We start from the raw sequence: 17,285 nt of genomic DNA, 5'->3' as shown, positions 1-17,285 counted from the left end.
GACCTCGAGTCCAAGCCCAACCTTCCTTGGGCTCGGCCCACGATACCCAGCGAGTCCAAGTCCAGCTCGCGGTCCAGACGCCGTCTTCGCTTTCCTCTCTCTCTCTCTCTCTCTCCGTCGTCGTCTTCCTCTTCCCCTAGTCAATTTCCAACGAAGCCCGAAGAACCGAGCCGCCCTTGCCGAGAACTGAAGCCACCGGACGCGCGGCCTCCTCCCGCCGCCTCTGCCGCCGAAATCCGTGCGAGAATGTGAGGAACCCTTCAACTTGGAGGGTAGCTCAGTTTCTTTTTTGGTTGACGTTTGTCTGACAACGGGGGAGGCCGTGTGCGCAGGACGATGTCGGAGGCCGAGGCCGGCAGGGCGGCGATCCGGCGTGCCTTGCGCTCGCTGAAACGGAGGCACCTCGCTGAGGAAGGGGCGCACCGCCCGGCCATCGAGGCGCTCACCCGTCCCTTCGCTGTCCACGTAAGGCCGATCTCATATTCTCCTCTCCCTCCTTTTCCCAATATAATTACACTCTACTCCTTCCTTGTTTGATTGAACATTGGAGTCTGCAATCAAATGTATTTTAGTGATGGTATTGCTGAGCCTACTGGATTCAGCTGTCTGTCTCGCCGAAACGTCCCATTTTTTCTTTTTTTGGAAGAATTTTGCAGGATGTCTTTGGGTATTATTTACTTATTAAGAAAAGGTAGTTTTGTTAATTCCTTGTAGGCTTTGGAGTGGAAGGAGAAGGCTGAGAAGCATGAGTTGGAACTGCAGCAGTGCTACAAAGCGCAATCCCGGCTGTCTGAGCAGCTTGTAACCGAAATAGAAGAGGGTAAAGCATCAAAAGCGCTGCTCAAAGAGAAGGAAGCAACGGTTACAAGTTTGCAGGCTGAACTTGAGAAGACGAGGTATTAAGTGTGATTCATTTTTGCTAAGTTTGCTCGAGTTGGAGAACATGTGACTCAGTGCTTGTGCAAAGCTTTTTTGCAGCGAAGAGAATGTGCAGCTAAAGCAATCACTTGACGAAAAAACAAAAGCCTTAGATCTTCTTATTCAGGAGCACCAGGCAGTTAAAGCCGAACTTGAGCAGGCATTAACAAAACTTAAAGCTGCAGAGGATGAGAACCAGAGTCTGATTGATAGATGGATGCTAGAGAAGATGAAAGATGCCGAGAGGCTCAACGAGGTACTTTATTTTCCTTTTATTGCTAGAGATTCATGTTTCCATTATGCGAATATGTGATATCTGAAATCAGGGATTTTTCAAGCATTTTGCTTGTGGCTTGCCTGAGCAACTGGCACTGATATGATAGAGAAATTCGTTTTAGCTATTAGCAATACATAGTCTCAATAATAATCCTGTAATAACCAATGGAGAATCAGAGATTATGGCAAAAACAGGCATGTTTTCCATACCATAATGCTGCAACTGCAAGCACAATATTTCTCTCAGTAGAATTTTTTGAGTTTAGTTCAATATAATTTTGCCTTGACTGATAAAGCATTATCCTTAAAAGTGACCACCTTACAGCAGTCTTGAAATATATGCCCCTCATCTGTCTAAGACTGTACACATAGCACTAGCATAGCATGTGTAAGTGACCACCATACAGCAGTCTTTTAATATCTGCCCCTCATCTGTTTAAGACTGTACACTAGCATGTGTAAGTTATTGCTTTAACATTTGTAAAATAATTATCTAGGCCAATGCGATGTATGAGGAGATGGTTCTAAAGCTAAAGACAGCTGGAGTTGGTGGTATACAACACAATGCACAGCAAGAAGCTGATGGCATCATACGGCGTTCTGAAGCTGGTTATATGGAAACACTAATCCCATCAACATGCACAATCACTATTCGTGCTCATGATGGTGGATGTGGATCTTTGATGTTTGAGCATAACTCAGACAAGCTAATTAGTGGCGGTCAGGATCAAACTGTTAAGATATGGGGTGCATATACTGGTGCCTTGACCACCACTCTACATGGTGTCTTGGGCTCTGTTAATGATCTTGCTGTGACCAACGATAACAAGTTCGTGGTTGCTGCCTGTAGCTCCAATAAGCTGTTTGTGTGGGAAGTCAATGGGGGGCGTCCTCGTCACACTCTGACTGGTCACACGAAAAATGTTTCTTCCGTTGATGCCAGCTGGGTGAAGAGCTTTGTTGTTGCGAGTTCATCCAACGATCGTACAATCAAGATTTGGGATCTCCAGACAGGTTTCTGCAAAAGCACCATAATGTCAGCAAGCAACCCCAACTCACTAGCTTTCATTGATGGTGACATCATTTGCTCGGGTCATAGGGATGGAAATCTTCGGCTATGGGACATCCGTAGTGGGAAATGCACTACACAGATAGCTGCTCGTCTTGATGTCACCTCGGTCTGCGTGTCACGGAGCAAAAATTTTATTCTTACAAGTGGGAGAGATAACGTGCACAACCTTTTTGATGTTAGAACATTGGAGGTTTGTGGAACATTCAGGGCCACCGGTAACAGAGTGGTGGGCAGCTTTGGCAAACCCTGTATAAGCCCTGATGAAAATTGCATTGCTGCTGGTTCTTCTGATGGATCTGTTTACATATGGTCAAGATTGAAGAATGAAATGCCGACCGTCCTAGAGGGCCATTCTTCGCCAGTTCTCGCAAGTGCATGGTGTGGACTAGGACCCCTTGCCACCTCAGACAGAAATCATATTTATATCTGGTCTTGAGAGATCTAAAATGTCACTAATGACCAATCCAAGATCTGGAGTATTTCACTTCAATATGCTAGTATCTGCTCTCTTCCTTCTTGATAACACTAGTTTTCATTTGAATGACTTAGCTGGTTTCTGAACGCTGTAAATATCAAAATTAGCAGTTTGTCACAGCAACTACTTCAATTCGCCATCTGTGGAAATGCTTAGAAGGTTTTCATGGCAGGAATTTCTTGCTATTGCTGATTCAGTTTGGTGTTGTTTCAACTATAAATTTATAAACCGCCAGTCTGCTCAGCAACCATTATCCAACATTAAGGAGATATGGCATTGAATTGATTTTGGAATGGTTTCTCCTAACCACTTTTAATCTGCTTTTTTACAAGTTTACTTAATTTAATCTGTTGCATACTCTATGATCCTTTCTTGTGTTCTGTTAGGTATTCTGGACTTGCTTCAATAGCATGATATACATAGTGAAACCTGATAATTCTTAACTTTCTAAAATTATATCAGGGTGTTGCAGACAAATCTGCAGAAATTATGCACTTTTTTTGGGTGGGTGGGGGGGGGGGGGGGGCAGGTTTAATTTCTGCAACAGTTTTAGAATAGTCTTGCTTGCACCTGCTCTTGATGCAGGAGATATCAATTAAGCCACCTGTACTTGTTCTTTTCACCTGACTTAACAGAGGATTGTGGTGTGGAACGTGGAGACAGGAGCCAATGGTGCCGGTCAAAACTCAAAACCTGTACTTATGTACTGGCCTGGACGTGCATAGCACAGATACGTTTGTACATGTTTTATGTGTTCCAAAGTCCAAATTTATAACAAGACAAAAAAATCAGAAGGGTAAGCAAATCTTCTCAAGAACAAAAGCCTTACAGAAGGGAATGATAGTGAAAAATATTTGTGAATTTATGATAGATGTTGCCACAGCTTGATTATCCTCTTCCCCCCACCCCCCAGTAAAGATAAAAAAACAATTGCATTGTTGAGTTTTACAATTTTTCTTCTCTATGCGAACCTCCTCTTTCTCATAACAATGAGACGTAGGCAGGGCTTAAAAAAAAAAGAAAAAAGAAAGGTACTACTATACTGAAGCTAAAACTCATAAAAAATGCCTTGGTGCTCAAACTCATCATCAGCATCAATCCATCATCACGAATATGATGACCTGCAATAAAAGAGGGAGGTTTCAATGCCCGTCCCCCCCAGGCCACCAGCCATTCAGCTGACAGCATGAGACGTAACAGTCGCTAGAAAAATAAAATAGGCGTCGATTTCAATCCGGTCGCCGTCGCCGAAAGGAAGCTTGACAGAGAAACCGAAACACTCTCGGGGATCAGATGGCGAGCACGGGGAGCCCGGCCCCACAGGGCAGGGACACGGGTCCACGGGGATCTGCTGCAACCGCGCGCGGGGCCCTCGACGGCGACGAGGCACCGTTCAAGTGGGCGCGTACGCCCCACTGGCCCGGCCGGGGCCGATCGATGATCGATCGTGTGGTCTGGGCGAGCAGGGCTTCGCCACAAGAGGCACCAATCATTGGGCTCGTTTCCATGGGTTAATTGCCGCAAGGAACCCATCAAGGCATCAATGATTGAGGGACTCGCCTCATGGGTGGTGGATTTGCTGGGAAATGTTCTGGAGTTTTTGTCAGGATTGGAGAGGTGTTCTGAACTACTGTCAAGAACTGGAAGTGTTCTGAAGCTCCAATGTTCAGACTTCAGAGTTGATCTGCCTGTGCTGTTTGCAGACATACACCTAGTTCAGGAGTCAGGACTCAAGTAGTTTGGAGGTAAAGTTTATGATTACAAGTAGTAGTTCAGCTATCAGGAGCTAATTTACAGGTTGAGAATCTACAAGTTTCTCTAGTAAAAACATGATGGAATTTACTCAAATTCATATGGCAGCTTCAGCTCAACCTGAACAAAACGTCTAGTACATCATGCATCTCATCAACAAAACCTCTATGATCATCTGATCAGATTGAACAACCAATACAATACAGCAGCATTAAGGCTGAACTTAATAATAGCACTCAGCAGACTCAAATCTCTTTACCTAGGCATCAGGCTCCGCGCGCACCGAGATCGTTCACAGGCTCAAGAAGCCCCGGTCGCCGACCGCCGGCAGATTGATCGGCCGCGGCGAGGTCTCCGTGCCGCTCGCGTCCGCGGCGCCGGCCTCCACGACGCGGTCGCCGAAGATGTGCACCGTCCTGGGGTTCGGCCCGCGGGAGATGACGCACGTGTAGTCCTCCGACGACGGCTCCATCTCCCACGGGTCAGCCGGCGCCGGCGACGTGGCCTCGCGGCCGCTGCAGGCGCGGAGGGGCAGCCACGAGCTCTTGTTCTTGACGCCGAACTCGACGCGGCGGTCCAGGGAGCACGACCTGACCAGCAGGGACGGCGACGTCGCGGCGAGGACGATCCGCTCCGGCTGCTGGTCGCCGCAGTCCAGCACGTCCGCGAGGCCGTGCAGGCCGTTGTCCCGCCACGGCCGGCGCTTGCCGCCGCCGACGGCATCGGGGCCGGACCCGAAGGCCGCCGCCGCGTCGAGCACGGAGGTCGGGCTCATGGAGATGGCCGTCTCGGACTCGGCGTCCAGCACGGGGCTCTTGGCGAAGACGGTGCCGGCGGGCAGGGAGGAAGAGTGCGATAGCCTCGGCGAGGCGAACAGGGCACGTGCAGTGGCACTCTTGCTGCCGCCGGCGCCGGCGCCGTCGCCGTCGCATGGAGCCGTCGACGATCTCGCGAGCTGATCGGGGACGTGGCCCCGCTGCGCGCCGGCGCTGCTGTTCATCGACCTGGACCTCCTTCTCAGGATCATCTCCTGGATCTTCGATCGCAAGAACATGCCCGGAACACTGGACCAAGACCAACTGCACAGCCACAACACTCTGCACGAACAGACAACAGCACGAAAGAAGTGTCAAATCGCGATGTTCGTTTCCAGAACTGAGCTGATCAGAATTGCAGATAAACAAGTGATTTTTAACGAATTCACAAACTGATCTCGGTTCTACCTTCAGTTAGGTGAAGCAGCAGCAGCAGCTAGCAAGAACCGGCAAGTGTTGCAAGCCCCAGCGCCATGGACGAGGCCGTGAGCTTTAGTACGGAGCGCGAGGGGCAATCAAAAGCCTCAGAGTCAGAGGTGCACTCAAACGCAACTGCAAGGTCAGGGGGATAAGCAAAATGGGGGACCTCGCAAGCCTTGGCAAGACAAGACTCTCAAGGCACCTTGCAATTCAGCTCGTGCATCAGCTTGCTCGAACTAGCTAGCGTGCCTTGCTGCACCTCGAGCAAGAATTTAAGACCTCAATTGCTAGTTACCGACGACCTGGTCTAGATTCTAGAGAGGCACAATGCAGAGAGAGAGAGAGAGAGAGCAATGAGGAGGAGGGGGTTGGGAGAGTGTGGTGATCTTAAAGAGGGGCTCTCTCTCCCTCTCCTCCCCTGTGATGTCAGTGTTGGTTTGTGTGTGTGCGCTTCCAAAGGGCAGGTCCTTATCTTCATCACTGCCCATCTCTTTCCCCGCCCCGCCCTCGCAGCTCGCGAGCTCCTTGTGCCGTGTGTTACCGTCCGTCGCTGGCATCGGAGCCCATGCGCGCGGCGGTAGATTCCGGCCTCCGTTGGCCACACGGCGGGGGGCGGTACATTTGCTGTCGACCGGTGCTTGGCAAGCGCAGCGAAATCTTGTCGTCCTGCAGAACAGATGATCCAATGATTGAGTTGAGCCGATTCGTCTTTTTCGTGAAGGAATACCTCTTCTTTCTTGCGAGATCAGCAGCACAGAGAAAATGCAGGTAGATCATGCACCTGGTTAAATCACTAGTTAAATCTAGAGTAATAAAATACATATCGGTCCATAAACTTATTATGATGTACTATATAAGTCCTTGAACTCTCAAAATGTAACAGACCCTAGAACTTATCCCAATGTATCACCCGGATCTCTGTACTCTCAAAATGCATCTTCATATCGCTAAACTTGTCCTAAAGTGTCGTTTATCCTTAAATTCTCAAAATACATTATCAGACTCAAACTCATCATGTTCACCATTATAAGTTTGGAAACGAAAAATATATGTTTTAAGAGATTAGGGATCCGGATGACACTCCATGTGATAAGTTCAGGGATTTCAATATGTATATTGAGAGTTTGAGGACTTAGATGACGTACCAAGACAAGTTTGAGGATCCGAAATGCATTATGGGAGTTCGGGACAGATGACACCCCGTGACAAGGTTAGAGGCAACCAATACATTTTACTCTTAAATCTAAGTCCAAGGAACTAGCATTGTCAGTAAAGAAAGGGCCTCTCGATCAGATTTTTAAAAAGTGTTACTCAATTTATTTATTTTTTGAAAAGTGTCTGAAACACGTGACGGAAATCTCTGTTAAAAAATGCAAGGCGTATTTTATTTTTGAAAGTTAGACTTCAAACCGTTGATTTGTCAGAAAAATTCTGGAATACAAATCTAATGATGTGCTTTTTCTACACTAAACATACACGAAATCTGATTAACTATATGTAAAATATTTGCATAAAAAAACTATATGTAAAATATCCAAAGCTTGATCTTTTTTTCTTCCAAACAAAACACACAAGGAGTGTTCATTTCAAACTGTTTCTTTGGCCCGTTCGTCCACCACGGAGACAAGACAACGAGATGTATGCAAGCCGTTGCGTTGCGTTTGTTTGCATCCCCTTTTTCTGCATCGCCCTGCTGCACCAGCCTCCCGCACAAATGCGTCCTGGCGGTAGGCCTCGCCAGTGTTCACCTGCCACGTCCCCAATAACAATGACAGAAACGGCAGCATCATGAGCCATTTGACCCTACCTGATTAGGGGGCTAATGGCGCTGCAAAGAGTGTGGGTCAGAGGCGGGGCGCACAAGAGATAATAAGACAGTAACTTGGGAGAAGGACCTAACCGGAGGTGCGGATTAAATAAATCTGGGGAATATTTCTTTGTGACAGCATCTTGTGCTGTTTGGATAACTCAAGGTTCAATTCAATACGATCTGATGGGGCCCCGGCTCTAATAATCAAACTGTTGAAAACTACTCCCATAAAAGGGGAGGGTTACATAATGATCAGATTATTTTTTTGCTGAAACTATTGAGAAAATATCGTTACGACGTGTGGCTATGAATTTATGCCAGAATTTTCAAATGGTACAAGCATTGTATTCTTTTTCACGGTTCAGCAGGAAACCACAATGAATTTGGAAAATAGAATGCAATAGAAACCCACATTTAGATTTTAGAGTGAGATAAATTTCTATTAAAATGCATGCTTGTCTAGTCAAGTTCTTCAGGAAAAAAAAATTGAGAAAATTTGAGGCAAAAACACAGCTTTGTGGCGCACACGAACATCCCGGTTCACCCCTCCTAATTCACTCATGTGAAAATCATTCTTACATGCAACATACGCATGTAATTGCTTGTAACATAGTTTAAACTCTGGGCTTTCAAGACCTTGAACATTATAACCCACATACCACAATCCTCCTCGCATGCGAAAAAATAAGGTTTTTGGAAGAAAACAGTACTGCAAACCCGGTGACGCGCTCAATAACCGGACGGAGCACCATTGCCGCGGTGAAATTTTCTCCATGCCGTACCACTATGATTGTACCCCGCCAAGCCCCACCCATGCCTTCGACTGCACGGGGCCTCACTAACTGCTTGCCATAGCCAATCATTAGAGCTGACACTAGCCAATCAATCCGTGTGATTAGTTATTTGTTCATTTTATTTTTGTTTGGAGTAATTTGGTTTGCATGTTTGACAAGTGAGTGATGGGTACGACTTGAAGCATCAGCTGATTTCACAGCAATCTTTTTGGAATATTTGTTTCGCACGGCGACAAGCTCGTGATCCGAGCAGAGAGGGATGGGCGCGCATGATCAATTTAGTTTCTGGATCCAGGAGCAGTTCGTAGCAGCTGACACTGCCTCAGGATTTTCTATGCTTATTAAACATTCGTTGACACGCAAAAATCATCTGATGCGTCATAGCATCTGACTTCTTCGTCTTCTTCTTCTTCTTCTTCTTTTTCTTTTTGAGACGAAGCATCAGACTTCTTCCAGTTTTACTGCTATTTATTTTGGTACACAGCAACAGTAGTGTGACTATCTTATATTCTTATAGTATGCACGAGATGGCCGTGGGTGCTGGATAGGGAAAGCTTCTGCTTAGGTCAATGGCAGTCGGTAAAAAATTCCAGCACTTGTCCTGATAACAGCCGCCGTGAGGGCAAAAGCTTGTGGGCGGCGATGGAGTGGCACATTGGAAAGGGGGGTGGAACGGCAGGTGTAAAGAACGGCCGTTTCTCCTTTGGTGCTTGTTCCTCCAAATTAACAAACCAACCAACCCCATACCATCATCGTTGTAGAAACAGTTAACCGTCTCTCTCTCTCTCATCAGTTTTTTTTCCTCTCCAGGATTCTAAAGGGCAATCTTGGTATGTGCCTTTATTTCTCCTCCATTGACATTACCCAAAGGAGTGATAGGGAGGGATACCTAACCTGCATGCCCTCCTGACCCCTGCATTCTCATAACTGTTTTCTGCCCTCTGAAAATAGATGCATTTCTGAACCCAAACGCAGCGTATGGAAAACCACAACTACCAGGCGATGCATAGCACATTGTGAGACTAGTCTATAGTAAAAATTTTCTTATGGTGGACCATAGCACTATGGTTACCCGTAAGAAATATACAATGTTGTTCACGCCACCCCAAGTAAAGAAGCCAGTGAGGAAGAAAGCAAACAGTTGAAAGATGGCTCATTCTTTTAATAATATAGATGGAACCCATAGCTGGCTATTGACATTGTGGCGTATGCAATAGTTGAGGACTGGTTTTGCCGGATCCACTCATATTGAACGGCTGGTCCTTAAACATTGCTGCTGCCCTAAGATGATGGTTGCCGTTACAACTCCACATGCTGCAACAGTGCAGTGATTGGACATGTCTCATTTCATTTCAAACAAAAAGTCGTGAAGAAAGCAGCTAGGATAATCGCAAAGCCTGCTGTTTCTGACTTTCTGTGACCTCAACTACATTGTGCAGTGGTAGAAAGTCTCAAGGGTAAAAAAGACTTGCCTCCCTTTCGCCTTCAGCGAGAAGCCCCATCTCAAAGGGGAGAATACAACAAAAGAGAGAAAAGCATCAGCTCAAAGCGGAGAATAGACCAAGGCTGAACAGTGCTACTAGCAGTGGGTTGAAACTGAAGCTGCGCCATGGAAGCTTCATGTGGAGCTGTCGGATGAAAGAAAAAACGAGCCAATCCGCAGGCGCCTGTGAAGTTGCTGCCAAAGCAAGGCGTTCGATTTCAGCAGGGTCGCCGGGTCGTCAAATCGTGACGGTGAGCTCGGTTTGGCCTTCTGATGGAAGGGTATTAGACGTACATCTTGGACAGGCCCTGTTCATCAGATATTTCGAGTTTGTTCTGATCCGGTTTGGACTGAACTTTCCTTGTCATCCTTGTACAAATGAGTTCAAATTTTTCGCCCTTTGTCACGCAGCTCTTTCGCGCATTCGTCTCTCTCTAGAATGGACGAGGCGAGACGCAAGTACGGTTACTCACATCCAAGCTGCACTGGCATGGTTGAAAGTTGAAACCAATCAGAAGGTTGGCACTTGGCAGCATTGGGAAACCTGGCACGTAGCTTCTACGATCACCACGGCACTACCGCGGTGAATGATCATGATCACCAGCCGGACCAAACAAGATAAGCCCGTTCAGAGGATGGGCGAAGGAGCTACTTCCATGTTTCAGTTGAAGATTGCATCTGAGGGAAGAACACACAAAGGCAACCACCACCAGCCAGGCGGCCATCATGGTGTTGACCGGGCGAATTTAACTTTCTTGCGGAGAACTCTAATCCATCTGATGACCAACTCACCACCCGTGCCTGCCTTTGCATATCTATGATCGCTGGATAAGTTTTTTAGGTCAGAATATGTTCCCAAACTTGCCCTGTTTTGCCCTTTTCAATCGGGTCAAGAATCAATTCCTAGAGCCCCCCCATTGTCTGTCTTGTTTCGCCCATGAGCGAACAATGCTACACGAGCTAAGGAACCCTAGCTTAGCTAGCGCCGGTTTGGAACGTAACTGATCGTGTTGCTTGATGCAAAATTCCCTGGAAATTTATGGAAGATTCATCATCCATGCCGATCGATCACGCGTAGGCGACAAAGAGGCCGTTGGTTGTAGGGACGTACTGAGGGAGGGGGGGGGGGGGGGGCGGAAGTGCTCGTCTTGCCACGGCGAACATGGCATGTGCGGTGGCCGTTGGTTCCAGCTCGGCGGAACCACCGGACCCGTCACCGGAGCTTTCGCAAAAAGCAAAGGGAAACAGAAACCCTTTGTCCCCGCCGGCGTCACGTCGGCGATCACGTCGCGCGCCAGGGATCGGGAAGGAGACAACGGGGCCCGAATAATCCCCGCCCTCTCTTCATTGGTTGAGACCCAGGGCATCAGCCTGCTGAGATCGCGACAAACAGAGAGGCAATCAGTCACCCGAGTGCAGTTCAATCAGCCGCAACTTGACTCCTTGCAGAACCGATCCCCTGAGACCACCCGACAATTCGTGCAATTATTGGCTCGGTTAGCGTTTGATGCCATACAGATCGCAGCAGATCAAGACAAGAAGACACGAAAACTGCAGCAACTCCACTGATGCGATCAGCATCAACTACTGTTACGCTAGTACATTCGTAAGAAAGCCGCTGACAAATTTACTCTCAAAGTTGGTAATTCAATTCCTGTGTTTCAAACTAGTAATGGTACAGCACGGCATTACAAGGGAACTCTGCTATTGTCTTGTTGGATCTTGAAAACCAGAGATCGAGCTAGTTCTTGATCTTCTTGTCGTTCCTGCCCCTTTTCCTCTGCTCCCTCCTCTCTTCCGAGTAGTGCTTCTTCACCAGCATCTTATGCATAGAAACCTTCAGCGCAGCCAGCACTGAAGCTAAGACCTCTTCTTGCTTTGCAATGTCGAGGCTTCCTTGCAGCGCCAAAAGGAGCTTCTCACCGTGCGGTACTGCACTATCTTCAAGGACTGCAGGACTGTTATCGGATGATATCAGATCCTTTTGGAAGCAGGGAATGATCCTTAAACGGGTTAATAACTGGGAGGAAGCCTGGTTGGGCATGTTTGATGCACCCATGACAGTCCATAGGAGTTCTGATGAGAAGCTGGATGCTAAGCTAGTAGGAATATAGCTCTTTTCCATTGTAATCACCTGCAATGGGATAAGGTGCATTGGCTCATCAATAGGGTACAGAGAAAGCAATTGCCAAACAATTGAGATATTGAAGAGTTCTAACATAATTGAGCCACAAATACCCAAATGTTTATCGGAGTTTTACAATTAGTTACAGCATTCAATGAGACAGTCTACTTCTAGTTAATAAGAGTGTAACTGTGTATGACTACATTGCATACCAGTTGTTATAACTGCATAAGCTAAAATGCTAAATATCAGGTTTCTCAGTAAATAAAGTAGACTAAAACCATGTAAAAACTGGCATGAAAAGATGTTTTGGACCTAGAAAGTAATAGCCATCAGCACTGACCACAGACCAGTATCAACCATGTTGATGGTAATTGGTAAATCTTGTTTACAAACAAGATATTCCAGGTCATGTAAGTTATCTCAAGGCCACAAATTTTGTCTACCAATAGGCATACCTTTAGGAAAGATAACTTCTTTTCTACTACATCACATGCTAAAAGCATTACGCCATTGAAACTGCAGTATGAAAAAAGAGAACCATGTTAGAACACAATAAATACTATCACTTTCATGGGGGAAGTACCACCCCCACAAGTCAAGCTTACCTTTGAATAGCTACAGCAACCAATGAGTCACCATTACTCGGACATATATCTGCAATGGCTAGAGTGCTATCATCTGTTTCATTTGGTTCTAAGAGTTCTCCCATCTGCAAATAGTTTTAAGAAGTGTTATATACAAAAGTAATTCGAATAATGTAGAAATCTGAGAACAGAAAGATTGTATATTATGTTCTTTTGACGAAACATGCTAAGAGAGATCTTCAAGATGCTACCTTGTCTCTGACTTGGCATGTATCAAGGAGCAATCCATTTATGTAGTCCCACAGGCGAACCTTAGCAAATGAAACAACATTAGGAGAAGCTTGTTGAGAAAAAAGTAAATTTTAATATATATTAGTCACTATGTACCCACAGTTGAATCACCTCCTCCTGATATAAGAAAGCTCTGGTTTTCAGACATGCTTGTGAAGGCGATGCATGACACAAAGCTGCAAGAAGAGTCACAAACATATTAGCCATCAACTAAGCACTGAAACTTTCTATGTAAAAAATGGAACTGTAAATAATGGCATTGCGCACCACACATACTCTGTATCTCAAATTTCTATGTATATTAAAAGAACCTAAAAACAGAATAAATCTGTAAACAATGGCATTGTACACCACACGTACTCTGTATGCCCAAGGCAAAAGCACTGTATTTTGTGGGCCCCCTTTAGAGGATTCTTTGGGAATAATGTAACCTACAAAATTAATTGCAACTGATAAGAGAATAAGTCTGAAATTATGCTCCATTGATGCAGTCAGTGCAAAGAACAGAAATCATACTCGTATTTTGAAGTCCCTATCAGCAGTAGCAATGAACCTGCCATCTGGCGAAAACTTCTGCAATCCCAAGCAAATGACATAAGCATGATTAATTGTACAGGACATGAAAGGAGCAACTGAAAGCATCCGTAGGAGATACAAATCTATATCACAGGTAATATAGAATTTTAGAACTTGTTCGTACCATACTAGTGATGATACTACAGTAGTGACCAAGAATTGACACAGGTTTGTTATCAACTGAAACCTGCTCTGTACCATCTTCCCCCAACGTGACTAACCAAACAACGCCGAATTTATCTGCAAAAGTTACATACAGGTCATCGTTGCTAATAGCAACTGCACTGACCCTCTTCTCTGATGTTCTGCAAATGAATATCGCACAAAATTACATTGTCAAAAGTGTGAATGTCATAGAAAGAACTAATAATATGATGAAATTTCATAACAGAAATAAATTAACAAGCTGCTTATATAGGGATTTTCCAGTTAAATAATGTCAATTACACATATATGATCATTGCAATGGAACATATTCCATAGACTGCGGATACTGCAAACTCAAAGGTCCATTGTTCCGGAGCCAACTATGTTAGTGACATTGAGAACGGATGAACAAATTGTGCAACTTACATAGTCCGGATGCAGCGCCATGAATCAGTCTTCCAAACCTTCACAAGTTTGTCATCACCAGCGGATGCAAATAAAGCACCACTCACACTAAAGCAAATAGCTCTTATAGCGTCTGAATGAGAACGGCCGCCACAATCATGTGACAACAAAACTTGAGAACCAGCCCTGGATGCACCAAATAAATATTTATTCGCACATTCTACCAAGTGAAATGCAAAATATTGTCTCCACTTCTCACTGGAACATGTGAATTGGGCAGTACAAAACGAAGCATTCGGGAGGTGATTTCATTGACAACAATTTGCACAGCCTTACTGACAATGTTATATATATATATATATATATATATATATATATATATATATATATATATATATATATATAACAACTCTAAAGCTGGACAATGAGCAGTTAGGCTCAATTCAAAAAAAGGCACTACCACACATCCTCCATCAAAATCTACCGACAGCGTAATCAGAACACGAACTCTTTCTACATACGAGGTTCAGTGTTAATCATGAAGCAGCGATTTGAGCGAATACCGGAGAGGGTATTTACTTGAGATCAAACACGCGGAGCTCCGGCCCGATGGCGACGGCGACGGAGTTTCCGTGGGGATGGGCGGCGATAAGCGCCGGCGCGAACTCTGCGGCACCGCTCACCTCGGCCTCCTCGACAGCTGGGTCCTCCATTGCAGCAGCAGCAGCAGCAGGAGCAAGCGAGGGGGCTCGGATTCGAATCGAGCGCGAGATGGAGGCGGGGAAAGATTCAGGAGGGATTAGGGTTTACGGGAAGCTCGACCGTGGGGCCCAGATGCTAGTGTCATGAAGGTGTGTGTGAGTGCTGCTTGGTTAGTAGTAGGTTCGAGAACTGTAGAGCGGCCCAGCTCGAGCTGCAGCCCAAAGAGAAGCGATTTGTTTGTCTCGGGCCTCCATGAACATTAGCCCAGTTGGTTCTTATTATTGTCCACGTGAATATGAATCATAGCAATTTATTGTCTATAATCGCGGACTAATTAGACTCAAAATATTCACCTCGCAAGTTACAGGTAATCAGTGAAAATTGATTTTTTGTCTACATTTAATATGACATGCATATGTCTAAACATTGATGTGACTGATGTGTAAAATTTTGACGGGGAACTAAACAAGGCCTTAGAATTATTGGCAAGTAAATCCCTTTGTATCTGGGCAACGTATCAGGTGGAAACCAATCTCTTCGTGCAAACTATGAAAACTTCAATCTGAGTCATTGGATCAACATCCAAGAGGTATGGAGGATTGGGTAATTTTACAATCTAGACCCGCCCTTCGATTGGGTAATCACACTTTTACAAATTCTCCCTCCCACCTCTCTGCGCTCCTCCCCTTGGATGTTGATCTGATGGCTTAGATTGAAGTTTTCATAGTTTGCACAGAGATATTGGTTTGCACTTGATATGTTCCCTTGTATCTGACCATATATAAGGAATAATAAACATATCAAAGTATATAGACTGACAATGTGCTACTATTTAGTATCTTCAGTGCATATAATATTTTCTACTGATATTCGGCAACAATTTGTCTTGATGCTGATATTTTGGTAAGAACACGGTCATTTTGTCTAGCCATCTTGTCCATTTTGGAGCAAATTAGCGCTCTCATTTTAGAGTGGCAAAATTAATTCTCTTAGCGTCCGCATTAAATTTGAACTCATATTTGTCATCTATGGGGTCATGTATTCAATGTTCTCGTTCTCTGAACACAAACCAAACAGACCCTGTCAAACAAAGCGTTGCCTATCAATCCAAAACGATAAATAAACCGAATGGATATACTCCAAATGATAGGGAACCACACGCACGATTTGAATTCCGAACCGAACATTATAGTATATATATACACAGTCGCCCGAAAACTCTGCAGATTAATATTAGCCTGATGGATGGATACCTGTGAAGCGACATGAGACGAGAGGTGGCCTCAGGGGAGCCGTTGCGCGCGGCCGTGTGTCAGGTCAGGTCCCAGGCGCCAGGCGGTCGACCGTCGACGTCGATCAGCCAGCCAAACATGTTTTGGCGTCGTCTCGACGAGCTGGGACATCTCCGTTAGCTGCGTGTTGGCAGCCTCGTGCTGTCAGCTGGTCACGTCCAGGCACAGTGCGCCGTATCCAGAGCCCATGCCGGCAGAAAGTCCGGCGCCGGCGACGTGCCGCTAGCTACGTGCCTGACACGGGCAGGCGAAGATCATCTACAGCTCGCCGGCGTACGTGATCGATCGATATACTGTAGTCTGTAGGTGGTGGCGCGTGCGGCTTGTGATCGAGCCACGCCGACGCCGGAGCACCCGTCACCGGCGACCCCCGGCCGCCGCCGGCACCTGGGCTTGGCCGTGTCCCCGGCGGGCCCCGACCGGCGGCGGGACCCCGACACCGACGCCCGGGGCGACGCCGGCCGGCAGATCGCTAGCTTCGAGGATGGGCATGGGCGGAGCGTATGAGCACCGCGTGGTCCGTGTAGCGCCATGCCAGTGTGTGTCGCCTAGCTTGTCACTCACCGCCCCCTGATACGTGCGGTCGAGCTAGCCGACAGGAGAAATACGGTGTCTCGTCTCGTGTCGACCGATTACGGCGGGTGGATAGCGCTCGCTGCAGGATCGTGTCGGGGGGTTTCGGTGCGGCGACAGAGGCCACCGATCCTATCCGTATCTCTTTTCTGTCTCGAGGCCAACGCAATGAACCGGAGCAACCTCTACGAAGAAGATCGAGAGGAACAGCGGGCGGAGGTCGTCGTGTGCAAGGGTTTCGGTGAGCCATTGCAACCAACCTGTACATCACTGTACATGTACAGCATCTGCCAACTGCCAAGTGTCGTGGACTCATGCTGGCGCCCGTCTCGCCATCGCGGGTCGGCACTGCTCATCGATTGCCAAGCACAGTTCAGGCTTTCAGGGCATCAGGCATTGGCCTCATCTCTGAGTCGTGAACCATGGGGTTGCCCGTGCTGTCCTGCAGCTAGGTGGCTGTGGCCAGCTGCTCGGTAGCATTTGTTGGCCCTACTGAAAGTCTGAAACTGAATTACTGACAACTCGGCATGTATGGCCGGGAGTCGGCAGATGATGTTTCATTGCAGCTGCAGCAGGGTTTAATTTGCATGATGCGTGCTTGATCAATTCCGAGCTGAGGGAGGCCGTGTCGATCGGCCAACTTTTTGAAAAGTTCTGCACGTTTTGGTGAGCTAGATTCCACTGCCACCACATGCCCTTTGCTACAAGCTAACGGCGCTGAAGACATCAGCAGCAGCCTGGCCTTCCCTACGAGCAAGGGCAGAGACCACAT

General features: G+C 46.6%; 3 protein-coding genes across 3 annotated transcripts; 1 reads left to right on the top strand and 2 right to left on the bottom strand.

Moving 5' to 3' along the window:
• The first annotated feature begins 91 nt into the window (after positions 1-91).
• Positions 92-2,937, top strand: LOC120649787 (autophagy-related protein 16-like). Its single transcript, XM_039926677.1, has 5 exons — positions 92-248; positions 333-465; positions 715-896; positions 979-1,174; positions 1,692-2,937. Coding segments are annotated over exons 1-5 (1,524 nt in total). The 5' UTR covers positions 92-246; the 3' UTR covers positions 2,703-2,937.
• Positions 2,938-4,461: 1,524 nt separating this feature from the next.
• On the bottom strand, positions 4,462-6,183 carry LOC120649785 (FCS-Like Zinc finger 8-like). Its single transcript, XM_039926673.1, has 2 exons — positions 5,717-6,183; positions 4,462-5,590 (listed from the first exon to the last, which is right to left on the bottom strand). Exon 2 carries the CDS (start codon positions 5,545-5,547, stop codon positions 4,786-4,788), a length of 762 nt encoding a protein of 253 aa, XP_039782607.1. The 5' UTR covers positions 5,548-5,590; positions 5,717-6,183; the 3' UTR covers positions 4,462-4,785.
• Positions 6,184-11,356: 5,173 nt separating this feature from the next.
• LOC120649784 (tRNA (guanine-N(7)-)-methyltransferase non-catalytic subunit wdr4-like) lies at positions 11,357-14,795 on the bottom strand. The gene is made up of 10 exons (XM_039926672.1): positions 14,526-14,795; positions 13,968-14,132; positions 13,519-13,699; positions 13,335-13,391; positions 13,179-13,249; positions 12,919-12,994; positions 12,779-12,838; positions 12,549-12,652; positions 12,399-12,459; positions 11,357-11,949 (listed from the first exon to the last, which is right to left on the bottom strand). Exons 1-10 carry the CDS (start codon positions 14,657-14,659, stop codon positions 11,557-11,559), a joined length of 1,302 nt encoding a protein of 433 aa, XP_039782606.1. The 5' UTR covers positions 14,660-14,795; the 3' UTR covers positions 11,357-11,556.
• Between the last annotated feature and the right edge of the window lie 2,490 nt (positions 14,796-17,285).

The sequence above is a fragment of the Panicum virgatum genome, chromosome 9K (genome assembly GCF_016808335.1).
Source record: "Panicum virgatum strain AP13 chromosome 9K, P.virgatum_v5, whole genome shotgun sequence".
Classification (NCBI taxonomy): domain Eukaryota; kingdom Viridiplantae; phylum Streptophyta; class Magnoliopsida; order Poales; family Poaceae; genus Panicum; species Panicum virgatum.
Note: the sequence above shows the minus strand (reverse complement) of the source record. Positions and strands in the feature narration are given on the sequence as shown.